This window comes from Cnephaeus nilssonii (genome assembly GCF_951640355.1).
Source record: "Cnephaeus nilssonii genome assembly, chromosome: 20".
Classification (NCBI taxonomy): Eukaryota; Metazoa; Chordata; class Mammalia; order Chiroptera; family Vespertilionidae; genus Cnephaeus; species Cnephaeus nilssonii.
Genome location: NC_137091.1, coordinates 46,394,760 through 46,417,067, shown reverse-complemented (window position 1 = coordinate 46,417,067; position 22,308 = coordinate 46,394,760). Strand labels below are relative to the sequence as shown.

Sequence of the window (22,308 nt, the reverse complement as noted above, 5' to 3'; positions counted from 1 at the left end):
GTCCAAAATAGGCAAATCTATAGAGACCACAAAGAAAGTGGCTGCTTACAAATGGGGGGGGGGGGGGGGAAAGGGGGAGGATGGAAGGACAGAGGTGGTAACTAGAAGGCACGTGGTTTCTTTTTGAGGTGGTGAAACGTTCTGAAATTGACTGTGCTGATGGTTGACTATGACTATATAAAAACCACTGAATTGTACACTTTAAATGGGTAAGTTGTATGGTATATGACTAATAAAACTGTTTTTAGAAAGCTCTGAGTAGAACTCTCATCATATGCTTACTGGAAGACTTAGGGGAAATGTATAAATGTTTGCAACTGCCAAAACCGGTTTGGCTCAATGGATAGAGCGTCGGCCTGCGGACTCAAGGGTCCCTGGTTCGATTCCGGTCAAGGGCATGTACCTTGGTTGCGGGCACATCCCCAGTAGGAGGTGTGCAAGAGGCAGCTGATCGATGTTTCTCTCTCATCAATGTTTCTAACTCTCTATCCCTCTCTCTTCCTCTCTGTAAAAAATCAATAAAATATTTTTAAAAAAATAAAATAAATGTTTGCAACTTACTTTGAAATACATTTTTAAAAAAATATATTTTATTGATTTATTACAGTGAGGAAGAGAGAAGGATAGAGAGTTAGAAACATCGATCAGCTGCCTCTTGCACACCCCCTACTGGGGATGTGCCCGCAACCAAGGTACATGCCCTTGACCGGAATCGAACCTGGGACCTTTCAGTCCGAAGGACGACGCTCTATCCACTGAGCCAAACCGGTTTCGGCTGAAATACATTTTTTTTAAATGTAAAAAGATGGGTTAAGCCAAAATCGGTTTGGCTCAGTGGATGGAGCGTCGGCCTGTGGACTCAAGGGTCCCAGGTTCGATTCCGGTCAAGGGCATGTACCTTGGTTGCGGGCACATCCCCAGTAGGGGGTGTGCAGGAGGCAGCTGATCGATGATTCTCTCTCATCGATGTTTCTAACTCTCTATCCCTCTCTCTTCCTCTCTGTAAAAATCAATAAAATATATTAAAAAAAAAAGATGGGTTAATGACAAGCAGAATTGTGATATATGGATAGATATGTAGTAAAGGAAACACAATAGAATCATGATAAAACCTAAGCATATAGGTATTCAAATGTACAATTCTTTTAAAAATATATTTTATTGATTTCAGAGAGGAAGGCAGAGGGAGAGAAAGATAGAAACATCAATGATGAGAGTCACTGATCAGCTGCCTCCTGCACACGCCACACTGGGGATCGAACCACAACCCGGGCATATTCCCTGACAGGGAATCGAACTGTGACCTCCTGGTTCATAGGTCGATGCTCAACCACTTAGCCACACTGGTAGGGTTCAATTGTACAATTCATTAAACTTTGCTATATACTTGAAAGTTTTCATAATAAAATCATAGGGAACAGGGATGCTCATAATTGTAAGGGTTCAGTGAGGTGAGCAGAAACAAAATAAAATATTTTAATATAATTGCTCTTCTATGTAACAGTAAATTTAAAGAAAAGAACAAAAAAGGTCAAAAGTAAAAAAAGACACCATTCACAATGGCAAAAAAATTTAAAAGTCAAGGTGGAGATGAGGGACAGAGAGCCACATCCTTAGTAAATGCAGAATCATAACCTGTTCTTAAAAGTGACAACTGAATACTTAAGTATTTAAATTCCATCTAAATGAACGATTCCAGTCATAATGGCATGGATTTGCCTCTTGTTATTCTGTTAACAGAAATTTTAAATATATATATATTTAAAGGAAAAGTTTTGTTTGTTATATGCATGTTTATGTTATGAAATTAAGATGAGGCAAATTATCAGCGATTTATTGGAATTGTGCAAATCAAGCATAGAAAAGTGAAGACTAAAAGAAACATATATGAACATTTTAACAACGGTTACCATTGGGGAACTGAATTGGGGGAACTGAGTGCTATTTTACTTGTGCTATAATGATGCTAAAAGGAAATACTCACGTGTGTGTGTGTGTGTGTGTGTGTGTGTGTGTGTGTGACGCACAAATTGGCAGGAAGGGCAAAACCCTCATTTCAGTGGAAGCCTGACCTTCTCAGATGCGCTTTGAACCGTCCATCTCCTACAAGCTTTCAGGTCAAGATGGAGGGGGGATGTGGGAAGCCAAAGAAGGTACGTTTGCAACTCACCCCCCCCCACCCCCCACCCCCAACGACGGAAACATCTGGACCTTCCCAAACGCTGGTCACTGCCCATCAGCATAATGGCGAGACCAGACCCCGGGATGCTGACCGTGACCCTGGCTCCTGTCACTGAGCCGCATCTTAAATCCCCAAAGCGAACAGACACTGCCTTCCCGATCAAAACCCAGTCCCCTCCGCAGTCCGCAGTCACACAGACACCGAACCCCGGCCCCGGACGACCAGCACCTCGGCCGGCCTTTCACTCCTGACCACAAGCCTCCCTCAGGGCTGACCCCACAGGCACCTCAACCACAGACCCCCGCTGGCTGCCTCGCCCGCCACGGACCCCACTGCTCTCCCACCCCAACACTCAAACACACCTCGATCCTTTCATCCGGTACCTCCGAGGGCTCCACACACACAGACTGGGTTTTCTCGTGACCCCACCGCCACCTTCCACGAGCTGCACTTCCGTGAACTCTTCTCCGCCTGCGTCCCCGCCCAGCCTAGGCGCCGGCCAGCGGCGACCGAACGGAGTCGGAGGCGTTTCCGCGGAGCACCGACACCTGGATTTCCGGTTTCCAAGGAGAACATGTCTGCGCCCACTTCCTCGTCGTATCCAGGGAGCGGCCATCTTTCAACACTTGACGTACAAAAAGCGAAGTAGCCGTTTTGGCTGGAGAATTCAGGGAAGGGCCCCGAACGGTGAAAAGTCTCCGAAACCACCCCCCGGAGCACGGACACCCGGATTTCTGCCGTTTCCGGGCAGGAAATGTGTCCCAGGCCGTGGCCTAGCACTTGACTGGGGAAGAGGCAAAAGGGCCGTTTTGACCCGAGGCGCCAGGGAAGGCTTGGGACGGTGAAAAGCCGCCGAACGACCTCATTGCTCGGCGCTTTAAGACCCTGTCAACAACAACAACAACAACAACAACAACAACAACAAAGACCCTGTCAACAAACTGCATTCACTTTCAGAGGCTCGAGCTGGCACCAGGCAGGCGTGGGGCGGGCTACGTCCGCCTCGGCAATCTAGGGAGAAAGCTGTCCGCTTTGCACGAAGCACGAGTCCCAAATGACACCGTGGGCGCAGCCATCTTGGAAGTTAGGTGTCCGTACAAAAGAAAAGGACTTTTCCGCGGAGTTAAACAGCAAAGGTACAGGCTGGAAGGCAAATACCCCGAAAAAGCTTTTGGCGGAAAGAGTTGGGAGACAGAAAAGGGTCTTCAGAATCACTCACTGGGGGCCCTAACCGGTTTGGCTCAGTGGGTAGAGCGTTGGCCTGTGGACTGAAGGGTCCCAGGTTCGATTCTGGTCAAGGGCATGTGCCTTGGTTGCGGGCACATACCCAGTAGGAGGTGTGCAGGAGGCAGCCGATCAATGTTTATCCCTCTCCCTTACACTCTGTAAAAAATCAATAAAATGTATTAAAAAACAAAGTGTGTATACATTTTGGGGGGACACCCTATATCAGTGGTTCTCCACCTCCCTAATGCCGCGACCCTTTAATACAGTTCCTCATGTTGTGGTGACCTCCAACCATAAAATTATTTTCGTTGCTACTTCATAACTGTCATTTTGCTATTGTTATGAATCGTAATTAAATATCTGTGTTTTCCCATGGTCTTAGGCGACCCCTGTGAAAGGGTCGTTCAACCCCCAAAGGGGTCGAGACCCACAGGTTGAGAACCGCTGCCCTATATATTACATGGCTGAGCTATAAATCGTATTTAATAGCCATCATAATGTAAACACCACATCTGATTTTTTTAAATTGTGGTAATAAGTCAACTTTTCCCATGGTCTGTGAGCCATTTTATTTCATTTAAAAATATATACATTTTATTGATTTTTTACAGGGAGGAAGGGAGAGGGATAGAGAGTTAGAAACATCGATGAGAGAGAAACATCAATCAGCTGCCTCCTGCACACCCCCTACTGGGGATGTGCCCACAACCAACGTACATGGCCTTGACCAGAATTGAACCTGGGACTCTTGAGTCCACAGGCCGACGCTCTATCCACTGAGCCAAACCGGTTAGGGCTGTGAGCCATTTTAGCAAATTACCAAACTGAGGAGGAGGTAAGGAAGTCCCGATTTATAGCCAATCCATCAGAAATACAGGAAGCCCCCACACCTGGCAATTGGCCTCTGAAGTGGGGGTGGGGGGTGGGAGGCAATATTGTATGATTAGGCCCTTAACCTGACTCAAGGAAGACATTGTCAGAATTGAACACACACTTGTTATCACAGATAAATAAAGAGTTTTTTGGTGTGGAAAAAAACGATGCATTTGGTGTCAGAAATATTATAAGGTAGAAAAACAGTTCTCATTTAGTTGTCCTCCTTTTAGGCAGCTACTCTGGAATACAGCCTGGCAGTTCCTCAAACAGCTAAACACATTTACTATTCCGTTATCCAGCAAGCTCACTCCTAGGTTTACAGCCACAAGAAATGAAAACATATGTCCACACAAAAAATGTGTACATGTTTATAGAAGCATTCATTAAAATAGCCCCGAATAGAAACAACTCAAATAGCCACGAACTCATGTAGAGAAAACGAAAATGTGCCATATCCAAACAATGGAATATTATTCAGGTATAAAAACAAATGAAGTCCAGAACATGCTGTAACATGGATAAACCTTCAAACTTTATGTCGAGTGAGAGAAGTCAGTCACAAACACTGCATATTATATGACTGCACTTATAAAATGTCCAGAGTAAGCCAATTTATAGACAGAAAGTAGATTAGCAGTTACTTAAAGGTGGGGAGAATGGAGCTAGAATTAAAAGATATAACTACCTGCCCGGCTGGCATGGCATCCATCTATGAGGCAGGAGGTCACAGTTCGGTTCCCAGTCAGGGCACATGCTCAGGTTGTGTGCTCCATCCCCAGCGTGAAGCATGCAGGAGGCAGCCGATCAGTGATTCCCTCTCATCATTAAAGTTTTTCTCTCTCTCCCTTCCTCTCTGAAATCAATAAAAAATACTTTTTAAAAAAAGTATATAAAAGAAGGTATAAATATCCAGGATATGATTAAGAAAATGATAAACCAAGCTAAGATAGAAAAGGGGGGAATATAAACAATTTATAAAGTATAAAAACTAAGTTTTTTACTCACCTTTAAGATGGCAAAGCTTAAAAGATTGATAAGGTAGTGAGAAAATAGGCATTCTGATAGATTTAGCTTTTCTGTCTTTTTTCTTTTTTTACATGTGAAGTGAGAGTGAGATTTATGTCCACAATCTATAGCTTTCAGAGTATTAATAAAATAGTTCCCTGTTCAAAAAATATGTATATACTAAATAAAAATTAGCCATTCGCTTTAAATAGGAGTTCTTGAGGGAGGAAGGATAGCAGTCGGTAAAGTGTATTCATGACTACAACATTTTTGGACAACAATCTGGAATATTTCACTCTTTTACTTAACAATTCCGATTTTAATAATTTCTTCACTAGAAACTATATGTGAAAAGATTTGAGATAAAGACTGCACAGATATTTCTACCAAAAATATTTCTGGCCCGGCCTGCATGGCTCAGTGGTTGAGCATTGGCCTAGGAACCAGGAGGTCCCGGGTTCGATTTCCCGTCAGGGCACATGCCCGGGTTTTGGGCTCCATCCCCAGTAGGGGGTGTGCAGGAGGCAGCCTATCCATGATTCTCTCTCATCATTGATGTTTCTCTCTCTCCCTCTCCCTTCCTCTCTGAAATCAATAAAAATTATATATATATATATATATATATATATATATATATATATATATATATTTTTTTTTTTTTTCTTTTTTTTCTGGTCTTCTATTTTTCCTATGTCACAAACCTGAGGATTGACAACATGATCTGGCATATGGTTTAATTTTTTTATTTTATTGATATTTTTTACAGAGAGGAAGGGAGAGGGATAGAGAGTTAGAAACATTGATCAGCTGCCTTCCGCACCCCCTTCCCCCAACTGGGGATGTGCCCGCAATCAAGGTACATGCCCTTGACCAGAATCTAACACGGGGACCCTTCAGTCCGCAGGCCTACGCTCTACCCACTGAGCCAAACCAGTCAGGGGTAGATTGGAGACTATGTCCTGAATGTGCACACCAAAGGATTTGGGAAATAGTGTAACCAGTGAACCATTTTGCACGGCTGTATGAGCATAAAGAGAAACGTGACTGGATGACGACTCTGAGTAGTAACTTTAAGCTCACTGGTGTGGAGTCCCCTCCCCAGAAAAGTAAATATTTGTCCTCAGGAAGGGGAGGTCTTTTATATATTTTATTGATTGTTTACAGAGAGGAATAGACAGAAACATCGATCAGCTGCCTCCTGCACACCTCCTATTGGGGATGTGCCCACAACCAAGGTACATGCCCTTGACCGGAATCGAACCTGGGACCCTTGAGTCCGCAGGCCAACGCTCTATCCACTGAGCCAAACCCGTTAGGGCAGGAAGGGGAGTTCTGAGCGCCTAAGAGTCCCGATCAGATTTGGGAATATTGGCGCAAATCCAGGACTAGTTCTGTCACACTGAGTTCTAACTTCCTGACCTTCTTTTCCCTGTAATCCTCTGAGAATGACTTTTGCTGACTTCGTTGTGACTATTCACAGAATCCTTTTTTTATGTATCTCAGTTTATCTTGCAACACAAGACGCAAGTGATATTTTCTCGTCGTGCACTGTGGTGGCCATTATTTCTGCCCCGGTCCTTAAACCCTCACTGTCTCTCATCGCAGAGCGCACGTCCAGACGCTCCCCTCCTACCTCCTCTGCTCCACATCCAGTTCCAGTCTCCTCATCTCCATTTTTCCCCCAACGCGTTACCGGTCTCTTTTCCGTAAACGTCCCCCAATTCTTCGCTCCAAGCCAGTTCGTTATTGTACGGACCCGAACGTCCCCAATATGGCCGCGTCCGTCCGGCGTTGTCCAAAATGGCTACGAGGCGACGTGGGCGCGGCCATTTTCTGCCGAGGCCCGAGCAGTGATTGGTTTAGCTCTCGGGTCTGGTCGGAAGACTTCGGCGACTAGTGAAATGCTACCAAGCATGCGCGCCGAGGCTAACAGCCGCTGCGGAAGCAGAAGAAGCGAAGGGGGGGACGTCTTGAAAGTTAAAGAACGGGTCGGTAGAGCCTGCCCTTTTCTGGCGGAATCCGGTCACCTGGAATGGCCATCTCCCTCTCCGTACGGAGCTCAATCCAAAATGGCGGCGCCCAGTCGAAGATGGCCACTCTCAACACGGTGTAACGGGACTGTGCGCGGCCATATTGCCCAGAGTGTATTTTCAACCGGGACCTGAACCGGCGTCTGTAGGTAGAAACTAGTACCAGCCAACCAGGGAGGGGAAGCGGAAGTGGCGCGTCCAAGCTCAGCTTCCACAGGTAAGCTCACAATTCTCACTTGAGGTCACGTTCGATTTCTGCAGGCGCCTTTCCCGGTTCCGCGCCGTGGGGATTCCGTGACGTGAGACGTGCTTTGTGGCGGTTCCTGGGGGGCCGGGGGGAGGGGGATGTGTCTGTCAGGCGGCTTCCTAATTCTCGGGGTGGGTGGCTTGCCCGGCTTCAGTGTTCTGGGAGCGGGTTGAGGAAGAAACGAGAGACAGGGACAGGGACAGGGACAGGGACAGGTCTGCTGCGGGGGGCGGAGAGGGCGGTTGGGATGGTCCCTGACCGTGGGGTGTGGTGGATGAGGACAGCGATTGGGGGGTCAGTCGTCTGGGATTCTCGTGGTCTGAGTTGCAGCATCCGGGGGGCCGCGGTCCCCGTGGAAGTGGGTGCCTGGGGAGCTGTGAATGGGCGGGGTGTGTGTGTGCGGGGGGAGGGCCGTTAGGGACCCCCCGGGAGGGGTTGGCGGGTTGGAACGTGAGGAGGCTTCAGGTGGACACACACTGGGTGTGTCCTAAACCTTGGGGTATTGTTCCCCAACGTGTTAGTCCGAAAAATGTCAGGCATACAGAAAAGTCAGAAGAAGATCAAAATGACCGCCTTTAATACCTGCCATTTAGGTCCATGAATTGTTAAAATCGTGCTGTAAACACTTGTGTGTGTCAGTCAGTGCACACATGTTGAAAGCACGTTCGTTCTTGCGTTTTATGCCAATTCTGCTACTTGTTTGTGTGACTGAGTAACTTCTAAGACTTAGTTTTTCCATTTAAATCGTATCTGCTTTACAGGTCCTCAGGAGCCCTACCTCCATGACCTCGGCTACCCCTAATGACCTCACAAAGGCCCCATTTCCAAATAACATCAAACTGAGGATTAGTGTTGCAACATACGAATTTGTGGCGCACAATAGTAAGTCTATTAATACAGGTAGGTACTTGACAAAAAGTAGCTGTTCAAGAATATACCTTTTAAGTGGGCATTTTTCTACTTAAAACAATTCTAACTTTTTATAATACGTATTATACATATTCTCTACATGAGTTTATGTTTGAAATTAAATGGAGAGCGCTCCTTTTTATCACACTATCATTAGATGCTTGTTATCAATAAAAAGCAGAGGAGAAAAATCACCTTCAATTTACTAATGTTTTGAAATGTATTTTCAAACTGAATTATATATTATGGATTTTTAAAAATTGGTTTTAGAAAGGGAGGAAGGGAGAGAGAAACATCGATGTCAGAGAGATATATCAATTAGTTGTCTCCTGCACGTGGATCGAATCTGAAATGTAGGTATATGCCCTGACCAGGAATTGAACTGGCAACCTTTTGTTGCAAGGGGATGAAGCTCCAAACAACTGAGCCACACTGGCCAGAGATGGATATTTTTTAAATAATTTATAAAAGTAGGTCAGATTAAATGCATATTTCAAAGGCTTCTGATTTAGTTTTACCAAACTTACCCATTATATAATGCTTCCACATACAGTATACCAGGTTTTTCTGTATGTTTGTGACAGCAGGTATACCATCCTTCTGTTTATTTTCTAAGATGATAGCCCCATTTTGGCTTGTTGACCATCTTTTGGATATAAAAGGCACCTTACTGTGGTCTTTACTGATTTATAGAAATAGTAACATATTTGGAATAGTATTAAACTTTTTTGTTTTTTGAGAGAAACATCGATTTGTTGTTCCACTTATTTATGCATTCATTGGTTGATTCTTGTCTGTGCCCTTACCAAGGATTGAACCCGAAATCTTGGCATATTGGGACGATGCTCCTACCTACTGAGCTACCTGGCCCGGGCCTGGAGTAGTAGTCTTTTGTTACTTATTTTGTATTAAACAGTTGACTAGCCTTTGTCCCCAGTTCTTGGGAAGTAGCCTCTAAATTGTTGGAATGTCCTGAGTGATAGGAGTGTCTGTGTTATTCATGGTGGACCCTGATAGTTTGTGCTAATGAGGTGACACTTGGTGGGTGCATAGTTTACGGTAGTGAGATGGCTCAGGATGGGGCTGCTTATGCACGGTGATTAGAAATTTGGGGTTTTGAGCCAGGTAGTATCAGTCCAACCTCCAGGAGAGTAGGATGGCTGGAGGATGAGTCACATGGCAGTGATTATTTAGTCACGTTTATTTAATGAAACTAATAAAAACCATAGACATTTCAAACGTGAGCTTCTTTGGTTGGTAATAGCCTGCATATTGTTCCACACAGATATGCTGGATGAGTTATGTGACCTGACTCCAAGGGGGAAGAACAGGGGAAGCTTCTGGTTTGGGATCCTTTCAAACCTCACTCTGTTTGTGTCAATTAGAGTGGTTCTGATCTGTATCCGTTTGCTATAAGAAAACTGTCATTTTGTACATTTTCCCTTCAGGTACCTAATAGGTTTTTTGGTTTGTAAATAGTGGGTTTTTTCTTTTAAATATTTTTGTTGTTTGAACATATTTCAATGAATATTTGTATTGATCTTAAAGAAATTGCATAATGGCAGTATTGTTTGTTCTTTTGCAGTTTTCATTCCTTCAATTAATTTTTCTCATTTTACTGGTCAGGGTTTGATTTGTGGTACATTTTTGGCAGAGTGGTTATCATTGTCATGTCCCTAAGCTTAAAGAAATGGTATAGATTTTTTGTAGATACTCTATCAAATTAACAAAGTTCTTTTCTATTTCTAGTTGAGTAATATTTTTAAAAATTGTGAGTGGATATGCTATTTTATTACCTGTCTTTTCTTCATTGACTGAGATGGTTCTTATTACACTATCCTTACATTCCTTAAATGACGTTAGCTGTGCATTGTATAATGCTTTCTATATATCAGTGGATATGGTTTCCTAATATTTCATTTAGGGTTTTTATAGCCAAGTTCATAAATGAGATTGGCCTATAAATTTCTCTCTCATATTGTCCTTAAATTTAGGTCTTTCTCTTAAGTTCTTTTACTTCTTTGCATGTCCATTAATTAAAAATTTTCTTAATTGATATTTTTAGAGAGAGAAACTAAGGAAAGGAGACAAGAGACAAATTTGTTGTTCTACTTTAAAAAAATATATAAATTTCATTGATTTTTTTACAGAGAAGAAGGGAGAGGGAGAGTTAGAAACACTGATGAGAGAGAAACATCTATCAGCTGCCTCCTGCACACCCCCCACCGGGGATGTGCCCGCAACCAAGGTATATGCCCTTGACTGGAACCAAACCCGGGACCCTTGAGTCCGCAGGCCGACACTCTATCCACTGAGCCAAACCCGTGAGGGCATGTCTGGTAATTTTTGATTGGATGTCAGATATTGTCAGTTTTACATTGTTGTTTGTGGGATTTTCTCTTATTCTTTTAACTACTTTTGATGTTTGCTCTGGGTCATAGTTAAGTTACTGTGAAACAGTTTCTTTTTTGAATTTTTATGAGTTTCTTTCAGCCATACTGATGATCAATGGGAGTAAGATCAATGCTCCTGAGAATATTGCAGCTCAGTTGGATTCTTTGGAGGTGTTCTTTTAGCTTTGTAAGGTGGAGTCAAAATAGTCTTTTGTGTAGGGTTACTTTGCCCTTGCTACTGAGGCAAATCCCACCCCCCACCCCCACCCCCACGTGTATTAGGACTTTTCACTCTGGCTGGTGAGAACACAGACTATTTCTGATATTGTGTGAGCTCTAGGAGTTGTTATGCTTTCTCCTTTCAATGGTCTTGGTAGTTTCTTTTATTTGGTTGTTTTTTGTTTTGTTTTGTTAATCCTCACCCAAGGATATTTTTCCATTGATTTTTAGGGAGAGTGGAAGAGAGAGGGCAAGACAGAGAGAAATATCGATGTGAGAGAAACACATCGATTGGTTGCCTCATGCACAAGCTCCGACCAGGGCCCGGGCTGGGGAGGAGCCTGCAATTGAGCTACGTGCTCTTGACAAGAATTGAACCCAGGACCCTGTGGTCTGCAGGCCATTGCTTTATCCACCGAGCAAAACTGGCTAGGGCCTTGGTAGTTTCTTCACAGTTCATTAGTAGTTAGCCAGAGACACAGGGGAACCATCTGCACATCTAAAGAATGAGTTTTCAGTTTTCTCTCTCCCTCCCCCTTCCTCCATCTACTGAGATGTTTGTTTTTTTTGTTTTTTTTAAATTGATTTTCTTACAGAGAGGAAGGGAGAGGGATAGAGAGTTTGAAACATCGATCAGCTGCCTCCTGCACATCCCCTCCTGGGGATGTGCCTGCAACCAAGGTACATGCCCTTGACCGGAATCGAACCTGGGACACTTGAGTCCGCAGGCCGATGCTCTATCCACTGAGCCAAACCAGTTAGGGCTGAGATGGTTCTTATTACACTATCCTTACATTCCTGAAATGAAGTGAGCTATGTATTCTATAATGCTTTCTATATATCAGTGGGTATGGGTTCTCCTTTTTTTTCTCTCCCTCCCTCTCTCTCCCTTTACCCTGATGTTCTATCTGCAAACTTACCATCTTTGCTTCCTCAGACTTTGAATTCTGTGTCAATAACTCAGCAAGAATGCCAGACTTTTTTGGGGTTTCTTCTCCCTGTGTTATGGCCTGGAAAGTCTATCCAGGCAGCGAGCTGCAGCATACACAGAGGGTTTGTTTCTCCTCTGATTTCTGTGTCTAAAAATAGTTGTTCTAGATATTTTCCCCAGTTTTAAAAAGTTGGTTACAATCAAGGATGATTCTTGTAATTCATCCTGGAATCAGAGGATTTATTGATAATGAGGGTTTGTGTTTTATCCTTGCTCCATGAGTTACTAGTTGTGTGGCTTTTAGCTAGGTGCTTGACCTTTTCTTTCTTGGTTTTCTCTGACGTGGAATAATTATAGTCTGTATCTTATAGGGTTGTTGTGAGGGTTAAGTGAGAAAACATCCTTAAAACAGTTCCTTGCTTGTTTAGGAACTTGCTTTTATTATCATTTTCATTCCAAACAAATCTTTCCTTGACTCCATAGACGCTGGCTTCCTAGAATGAGGCAGCTTCTGTAAATGAAAAAAGGTAGATCTCAAGTCCATAAATTATTCCCTGCAGAGGCTACCCTTGAGGAGACACCAGTATCAGGATTTCAGGAAAGGTCCTAAAAGTGGTGGCCACGTCCTGAAAGCTGCTGAAATGACTAAGTCCCAGGTGAGCTTGTTATTTCCCTCTTTGTTATCTAGGTTTCTGGAAGTTTATAAAAATTTGTACAATCAAAGAGAACAACATATATAGGCACATTGTGGCTGGGAGACATGTGCTTGGATTTGGAGACAGAATAAATGATTCAGAGTAGCCATCAGGAAGGAAGATTTATGTGTGTATCTTGCAAAGTGCTAATAATTAGAACATTGCCACATAAGTAGCAGGATCCAGAACTGAGTTGCAAATTTTCCTGTGGTAATACTGGAAATCATCACAGGAGAATAAAAACATGTTGCAAGATTTACTTTGTAGATATGGAGGAAGCACATGTATTCCTTGAGATCAGTAAATATTTCCTGACATTAAGTGTGAAGAAATGCCTTTGATGGTTCCATTTTTCTTGTCTAGAATGTGGACCCGGTGAACAGTCATCTAACTAAGGAAATGTGGGAGATATAAAAGGCACAGCTAGAAAACTAAAAGTCTCTTACCTATAAAACGTAGATAATAACAGAACTTACATAAGGGCTGTTATACAGATTGTTGTGTTAATATTTGTAAAATGTTTAGAATGATGCACAGCACATAGTAAAAACTCTATCTTTGCTTGTAAATATGATTTAATATGTAGTACAATTTCTAATAGGCAGTTCTGAGCATACCATACTTTTGTAGATGAATATCTCTGCAGTGACTACCACTGTCTTTAGGAAATATGTACACTTGCTCCAAGACCAGTATCTACTAGTTACGTAGCCATCTGTTCTCATCAGCTTCTTCTCCTGTTTCACTGACCTATTTGGAGTTCCTTGAACCCAAATAGATTAGAAGCTGTATGACATAGGGCCTTGCTTTATTTCAAGTTTTTATTGTAAAACGTATAGTAGGTAACATTCAATGCTCCTGATGTGGTTGCAGATGATTTTTATATAATTCAAAGTTTTAACTTTTTATGTTGGGTGAATGAATGAATGAATGAATGAAGTGAATGAAGAATGCACAAAGGGAGGACAATTTTTAATTAATTCAGCTCAAAAGTGTAAATCAAAATTAGAAATATTTATGAGTTTGCATAGTATAATCAGAATATCCTATAGTTATTTTATATATATATTTTATATTAACTCCAAACTAAATAGGATTGTGTTATAACAGGGCATATTGTCATTCAGTGATGTGGCTGTATATTTCACCTGGGAAGAGTGGCAGCTACTAGACACTGCTCAGAAGAATCTCTACCGGGATGTGATGTTGGAAAATCATAGCAACCTAATGTCGTTGGGTAAAGACAACTTTCCTAAATATTTCAGCAAAAGCCATGAATTGCCTTTTTTCTATTGCTACAATTTATTTCTCAGTGATTTTGAACTTGGACTTATGTAGGACTTATTTTAAATTAGATCTCATTTTCTTTATGACCAGAGAGTGACAGTACTTAATTTTATTTCCAAATGAAAAGTTTCTATATTGATGAGATTGAAACTATACATTCTCTGAAACAGGGCTTTTCCTCAGCTCTCTGCGATTACTTGATAGGTTATCAAGCTACCAAGCCAGAAGCAATGGTCTACTGGGAAAAAGAAGAACAAGGAATAGTAGAGAGGGAATTTCCAAGTCATTTCAGTCCAGGTGAGTGAAACCAAAGCAGTGGGAGTTAGTGGAAGCAAAGTAATAGTTGGTTATTAAAATTTTTTATTTTAAAAATATATTTTATTGATTTTTTACAGAGAGGAAGGGAGGATAGAGATTTAGAAACATCGATGAGAGAGAAACACCGATCAGCTGCCCCCTGCATACCTCTTATTGGGGATGTGCCCTCAACCAAGTACATGCTCTTGACTGGAATTGAACCTGGGACTCTTCAGTCCCCAGGCCGATGCTCTATCCCCTGAGCCAAACCAGTCAGGGCAGGACCCTTGTTATTTTAATATTTTCTTCTCAGAGTCTCTGAACCTTTAGAGGTTATAGTGAGTAAAAAAAGCTATGTTATATGAATTTTTCCTGCTTCTTTTACCACACTTCCATATAGGACTCTGTTTTTCTAGCCACCTAGGAGGTGTACCTCTTTTTATCTACTCTAGTTTGCCTATTTCATCTGGTCTTTCCTTGTTTGCTTAGTTGTTGTTCTACTGAAGCTTAGTAGGCACAACCAGCCTCCTCCACCTCTTATCTATATTCATATAACTCTTATATTACACTTTCAAATATTCCTAGATTGTTGCCAAGTTTGATGACACCCATGTTTTTCAGTGCATTATGTATTACTGGTTCTTTTATTGAATGCCTCAGACTTATATTGTGCACCTGCTATATATACTTCTTCATTCTCTTTGACTATTGACTTGAGATTTCATTACCCTCCATGTTATGATAATGGTAGAATTCATTGTTGTTTTTTCTCCCCTAGAAGTAATGTGGCAAGTTTATGATTGGTATCAGGAAGACATTGAGAAGGATGAACCTGTGGAGACAGATCATGAAAATTATGCATTGGGCAAAATATTTTCTCTTAGCAAAAACTTGGTTCCATTTAAAGAAAAATCCTATAAATGTATCTCAAGAGAAATCACTTTGGAACAAAATTCAGATTCAAATTTTCAGAGTAAAAACCATGCAGTCATGAACTCTGATAAGTTAAATGGTTCTGGGAAGTCATTTTTCCATACTCTACATGAAACCTCTCACATTCATCCCCAGTACTATGAATCAAATTTACATGTGAAGGTTTTCAGTCTGGTGACAAATCCTAAAAGACATCGCAGAATTCACACAGAGGGGAAACATTATGAATGTAGCGAATGTCCAAAATCTTTCAGGTATAAGTCAAAGCTCATAATACACCAGAGAACTCACACAGGAGAGAAACCCTATGAATGCAAGGAATGTGGAAAGGCTTACAGTGAGAAGACTAAGCTCAGGTTACATTGCAAAACGCACACAGGAGAGAAACCTTTTAAGTGTAGTGATTGTGGGAAAGGTTTTATGCAGAAGTCAAACCTGATTATCCATCAACGAACTCATACAGGAGATAAGCCCTATGGGTGTAGAGAATGTGGAAAGGCCTTCTGTAGTAAGTCTCAGCTTGTTGTTCACCAGCGAATTCATACAGAAAAATCCTATGAATGCAGGAAATGTGGAAAAGCCTTCACTAAAAATACACACCTCCTAACACATCAGAGAACTCACATAGGAGAGAAACGTTATGCATGCTGTGAATGTGGAAAAGCTTTTGTATATGCATCACAGCTCATTGTACATGAGAGAAATCATACCGGAAGAAAACCTTATGAATGTAAAGAATGTGGGAAATCTTTTAACAAAAAATCACACCTCATAAGACATCAGAGAATCCATACAGGAGAGAAGCCATATGAATGCAGTGAATGTGGAAAAGCTTTTATAGACAACTCACATCTTATTGTTCATCGAAGAACTCATACAGGTGAGAAGCCTTATGAATGCAAGGAATGTGGGAAAGCCTTTAATAAAAAGTCATCCCTCATAACCCATCAAAGAATTCATACAGGAGATAAGCCTTATGAATGCACTGAATGTAAAAAAGCTTTTATAGACAAGTCACATCTCATTGTCCATCAGAGAACTCATACAGGAGAGAAACCCTATGAATGCAGTGAATGTGGAAAAGCTTTTATAGACAACTCACAGCTCATTGTTCATCAAAGAACTCATACAGGAGTGAAGCCTTTTGTGTGCAGGGAATGTAGAAAAGCCTTTAGTTATAAGTCATCCTTCATAGCACATCAGAGAATTCATACAGGAGAAAGGCCTTATGAATGCACTGAATGTAGAAAAGCTTTTATATACAAGTCACATCTCATTGTCCATCAGAGAACGCATACAGGAGAGAAACCCTATGAATGCAGTCAATGTGGAAAAGCTTTTGTAAGAAAGGCAGTGCTCACTGTACATCAGAGAACACATACAAGGGAGAAACCCTTTGTCTGTCTTGCGTGCCAAAAAGCCTTTAGCAGTATGGCAATGCTCAGTACACATCAGCTGATTCATACAGGAGAGAGACCCCATGGATGCAGTGAATGTGGAAAAGCTTTCCGCCAAAAAAGCCATCTTATTATCCATCAACGATGCCATACTGGTGAGAAATCCTATGGATGCATTCTATCTAGTCAGATCTTCAGCTAGAAGTTACAATTCATTAGGCATCAGAGATGTCACACAGGAGAGAAACCATATCAATGTACTCAATGTGAGAAAGCCTTTTTTTGTGAAATCATACAGCAGTGTCCATCAGAGAAGTCATGCAGGACAAAAACCTTATCAATGTAATAAGTGTGGGGTTACTTTCTCTGTAAAGTTCTTTCTCACTTCACATGAAGAAACCCTATGAATGCAGTGAATGTGGAAAAGCTTTTGTATGAAAGGCAGTGCTCATTGTACATCAGAGAACACATACAAGGGAGAAACCCTTTGTCTTAGAAATCTAAGAAATACATTAAGTGCTAGAAAGATGTTAGTGAGATGTCAAATCTCATTGAATATAAAAAAATTCACACAGAGACAATACGAATGTGGTGAAGGAATATTTTCCATTACTTTTGACTTCTACAAGTTTCAGAAAACTTATCAGGAGAAAAATCTTTTAAATGCAGTGAATATAGGAAAATTATTTGCCACCAACTTAGCCTCATATTTCATTAGAGAAAGGCATTATGTATGAATGAGTTGAAAAGTCAAAATAATTTTTTTGGAGTTAATCCTCACCTGAGGAAATTTTTCCATTGATTTTTTTACAGAGAGGAAGAGAGAGGGATAGAGAGTTAGAAATATGGATCAGCTGCCTCCTGCACACCCCACACTGGGGATGTGCCCGCAACCAAGGCACATGCCCTTGACTGGAATTGAACCTGGGACCTTTCAGTCCGCAGGCCGACACTCTTATCTTTGAGCCACACTGGTTAGGGCTTTCCCAATGGCAAATGGAAGAGAGGGAAAGACAGAAACATCGATTGGTTGCCCTGCAGGAACCTTGGCCAGGGAGGAGCCTGAAGCCAAGGTATGTGCTCTTAACTGGAATTGAACCTGGGACCCTTTGGTCCACAGGCTGATGCTCTATCCACTGAGCCAAACTGGCTAGGGCTAAAATAATTTCTTAAGAAAAATCCCATTATACACCACACAGAAATGAAAACTTTTGAGTGCACAAAAGGTGTTATGTCATCATACAATTTTCAGTTTTTACAGGAAAAATCAATGTTGTAAATCCTGGAATACCTTCCAAACAAATGAATTTTCATACCAAAGAATGCAGATGACTGAAGACTTGTGATAAGAGATGCCTCTGGCATTTAATCCAAACTTGTGCGTCAGATAATATTTATTGAGTGTTAATATAGTATAATTATGGTTGGAAAGGTTGTTTATGTAAGCAACTTTATAATAGCTCTGATCCTGTATAGAAAATGTACTACAAAGTAGTTGTGATGTTATGAAGAGCAGATAACTTCAGCATGCAAAATAACACTTTATGTTTGGATATATTGGATAGTCAAAGCACTAAATTAAGAAAGTTCCTGGATGTATGTATTTGCTTTATTTATGAGTATTTTTGTACAACATGTATATACTCATTTCCAGATTTCACAAGATAAAGTTGTGTACCACAAAATTGTTACAGTTTGTATGTGTAGTATCCACCAAAAAAATGCCAACATTGTAAATTTTTGAATATCATATAAATTGCAAGGCAAGTAATTAGGCTTAAGATTGAAGAAGACTGTAACATAATGCTATACACACAAGCACCATGAATACTGTTTACTGGTATATGTAAATGGAACTGGTATTTCAGCCCTTTGGAATAAATTTTTTAGAACAAATTGTCATTTGGTTTTCACACAGGGAAAAACACCCATTAAAAGTAATTGAGATTTAAGAGTGATGAGTTATCACAAATTTTCTTTCCTAAACTGTCCTGAAAAACTGGAAGCAGTTATTTTTAAAGAAAAAAAGATTAAAATGTCACCTTTTTTGGTGGTATTGCTCATATGAGGAATGTGGCTTAGATCCATAAAACCCAGTTTATTAGTTTCCTAGGGCTGCTATAAGTACTATAAGCAGAGTGGCTTAAAACAACAGAAAGTTCTGGAGGCTAGAAGTCCAAAATGAAGGGGTCATTGGGATCATGCTTCCTCTTAAACCTTTTGTGGAATCCTTTCTTGTGTCCCAGCTTCTGGTGACTTGCTGGAAATTTTTGGCATTCCTTAGCTTGCAGCTGCATAAATCTAATCTCTGGCTTCGTCATCACATGGCCTTTTGCCCATATGCCTCTGTGTCTTCATTTGGCCATCTTATAAAAACACCAGTCATTGGATTTGGGACCCACCCTAGTCCATTATGACTTCATCATAACTAATTACATGTGCAACTACTTTATTTCCAAACTAGAGGCCCTTGCATATTCCCTCCTTATTGGCTGTGGGTGTTGCCATCTTTGTTGTGGAGTTACAGTCAATTTGCATATTCCATCTTTATTAGATAGGATGCAGTCACACTACACTGTAAGGTACTGGAGGTTAGGACTTAAACATACTTCTTTTGGAGGGAAGATATATTGGTTCTGTGTGTTTTTTTTGGCGGGTGAGGGTTTCAGTGTGTGTTTTTTTGGGGGGTGAGGGCAGTTTTCCACACCAACAAACAATTCTCAGACACCAGCAGGGGTGCCCAAGAATTCAGCTCTTTTCTGACACGATCTACCTGGAGACAGCATCTATTTCACAGGTTAAGGGTTCTGTTCCACAAGACTGCTCCTCCCTTCAGATGGCAGCAATAGGCCCAGGCTCTTACCCATGCTTCTGGCCAATGACTATAAACTGGAGGTTTCAATGACCCCCTCCAACTCAGAATGCAATCGTATGGACACCTAAAACCCTGAGAGAAAAATTCATCTCTATGAATAGCAACACTTGGAAAAACACTCCTTTTTTTTTTTTTTTGCAAAAAGCCTGGAGGAAATCCTTTTTTTCCCTTTATCTTTTATATCACTGCTTTGCCGTTGGGTGGGCCTAGAGCAAAACTGCCTGACATCATGGGAGACTAAAACAATGAAAGAACTCCATCCTTCTAGCCAGAGTACTAGCAAGTACTAGTAAAGGAGGTCCCAGGGGACCAGGAACTCTGGGAAGGGGGGCGGGGGGCGGAAATATGAAAAGAAAAAAGCTGAAGAAGGGTAATCCTCTAATTCTGTGACATAAATCCCAGAGTCCAGACTCAGAGAGGCCCTGTGGTAGGCTCAGGAATCTGGGTTTTCCATATACAGGGTGTCCCCAAAAATGTATACACACTTTTATAAGCTGACAGCTCAATTTTGAAAATGAAGTGTAGATTTTCTTTTTTTCTTTTCCTTTCCTTCTTTCTTTCTTTAAATCTTCACCTGAGGATATTTTCCCATTGATTTTTAGAGAGAGTAGAAGAGAGAGGGAAAGACAGAAAGAGATATCAATGTGCTTGAAATACATCGATTGGTTGCCTCTTTCATGGGACTTGGAGCCGGGGAGGAGCCTACAATCCAACCAAGGTAGGTGCCCCTGACCCGACTGGAACTTGGGACCATTCGGTCCCCAGGTGGATGCTCTATCCACTGAGCTAAACTAGCAAGGGCTGGGATGTGTTTTAATAAACACAGCATTTATAATTATTCAGAGTGTGTGTATACATTTTTTGAGACATCCTATATACACCAGGAGATTTTGCTGTAGGCCGGCAATAAGCAGGTCACATTAACATGACAAATTGTATTTGAGCCTGAGTCTCCACATTGTCTTTGGGGAATCACCAAATTCCCACCTGCAATTGGAAGAGGAATTTAAATCACGTACTTAATGTCAATCACCAAACAACAGGTGGGTGGAGCATTCAGATGAAGTCACTTCGATCTCTGATTTTCCAGGAGGTTAACAGGCTAAAGTCCGGAGTAGGACTGGCTGGTTGGTTGCAGAGCCCACCAGGTGAGTTTAGGCTTCTCAGTAGTTCCTAGGCTAGAGATGAGAAGCCACATTCCCAATATTGGCTCCTGGTCCTAGAATTGGCCCAGTTTCTTGGCTAAAGTCCAGAGCCCATCGCATCTGAGCTCCACCGGACCCCTCTTCCCATATCGAGAAAAAAGCCTGTCCTTTGTGATGGCCGCTGCCTCTTATTGGACCCAGCAATTCCTCGCCTTTTTGCGCTTCCATGACCTCTACTTCCAAAAATCTTAGAATTTTTTTTTCTTTAAAAAAAATCCTCACCCGAGGAGATGTTGTTTTTACAACTGATTTCAGAAAGAGGAAGGAGGGAGGGGGAAGGGAGAGAGAGCTCTGACTGGGAATAATCTGCAATCTTGGCCTCTGACTGGGAATAATCTGCAATCTTGGCGTCTGGGGACCAACTGAATTACCCGACCAAGGCCCCTAGAATTACTTTTCTTTTTTAAAAAATATATTTTTTATTGATTTCAGAGAGGAAGGGAGAGGGTCAGAGAGATAGAAACATCAATGATGAGAGAGAATCAGTGCTTGGCTGCCTCCTGCACGCCCCCTACTGGGGATCAAACCCGCAACCCGGGCATGTGCCCTTGGCTGGAATTGAACCCAGGACCTTTCCGTCCGCAGGACGATGCTCTATCCACTGGGCCAAACCAGCCAGGGCTAGAATTACTTTTCAATGCACGTACCTACCCTGTCCCTCCTAGAGCGCGGTGTCTTTTATCACAAGTCCTCCCTTCCCTGGGCTAGAGAACAACCACGCCGGCTCTAAGCTGGTCGCTCTCCCTGAGGGAAGTGCTCACCTTCCGTTGTCCAAAGCGTCACAATAGGTGCGGCCGTTGCTAAAGGGCGGGCGCAGCCCCGGTCCTGGGTGGGTATAGGTGGGGGTTGGTATGCTACTGAGCATGCGCAGGGCCACTGGCTGGCTGCGGGGGGGCGTGGCCTTCGGGCACACCTTCCAAGATGGCCGCTCCCTTTGTGAAGTCCGAAGTGGGGGCGGCCATCTTACCCACCAAGTGCCGGCGGGAAAGAATCCCGTGCTTTGGGAGGAAGCCCCCCTTTTCATCCAACGGCCACTGCTGAACAAGAAAGGGGGGCCTGACACTGTGTGTGTGACCGGAAGCGGAAGGAGGTTGGGAATTCTTTTAAACCTCCCGGGTCGCGCTGAGGGGTCTGTGGTTGCTCGGATACCGGTGAGGCCCGTTACAAACTGCCTGGGGGCGTCTGGCGGTTGGCTGGGGTGGGGTGGGGGTGTCTGGTGGTGATGAGTTACCGGAGGGCCGCTTGGCTGTGAGCGGCGATGACCAGGGAGTGGGTCATTTTGAGGGTCAGTTTGCGGCCACGGGTCACTCCTTGGGAACCTTCGCTGTGCCTTGTGGGCGGTGACCATTTCAGTGTGATGGGCCGGGAGGTTCAGTCATTTGAGTCCACAGGTTCCGATCATGGGAACAGGTTTATTTGGCGCCGTAGTTCTCACAGTTGACAGAATTTAGTCTGTCCTAGCCAATCTTCTCCTCAAAGCCCATTTTCAACTCTCCTTGGACCCCAAGTCATGCTCTTGTCTTACTCTTTTTTTTTTTAATGAATTTTTATTGATTTCAGAGAGGAAGGGAGAGAGAGAGAGAGAGAAGCCTCATTGATG

General features: G+C 42.5%; 2 protein-coding genes across 28 annotated transcripts in view; one reads left to right on the top strand and one right to left on the bottom strand.

Moving 5' to 3' along the window:
• Window positions 1–7,036, bottom strand: part of LOC307115916 (uncharacterized protein) — a 44,010-nt gene extending 36,974 nt beyond the window's left edge. For 17 of the 20 annotated variants that reach the window (XR_013815145.1, XR_013815146.1, XR_013815147.1 and 14 more), the window contains exon 1: window positions 2,545–2,684. The gene's annotated coding sequence lies outside the window, so the exon portion shown is untranslated. Of the gene's footprint in view, window positions 1–2,544; window positions 2,702–4,970; window positions 5,096–6,923 lie in introns of those variants that run through there. The other 3 variants (XR_013815142.1, XR_013815143.1, XR_013815144.1) reach the window with 3 other exon arrangements.
• A 231-nt stretch (window positions 7,037–7,267) lies between these two features.
• Window positions 7,268–18,715, top strand: LOC307116462 (uncharacterized protein). Of its 8 annotated transcripts, none has more exons than XM_079800470.1 (7): window positions 7,268–7,537; window positions 8,329–8,449; window positions 9,762–9,875; window positions 12,503–12,675; window positions 13,825–13,951; window positions 14,206–14,298; window positions 15,077–18,715. In XM_079800470.1, the coding sequence occupies exons 4-7, from the start codon at window positions 12,661–12,663 to the stop codon at window positions 16,828–16,830; spliced, it is 1,989 nt and encodes a 662-aa protein (XP_079656596.1). In that variant the 5' UTR covers window positions 7,268–7,537; window positions 8,329–8,449; window positions 9,762–9,875; window positions 12,503–12,660; the 3' UTR covers window positions 16,831–18,715. The 8 variants fall into 8 exon arrangements, with proteins under 8 accessions (XP_079656596.1, XP_079656601.1, XP_079656600.1 ...); XM_079800475.1 differs by having other exon boundaries at window positions 8,329–8,467; window positions 13,842–13,951; XM_079800474.1 differs by having other exon boundaries at window positions 8,329–8,467; window positions 15,080–18,715.
• Window positions 18,716–22,308: the final 3,593 nt, after the last annotated feature.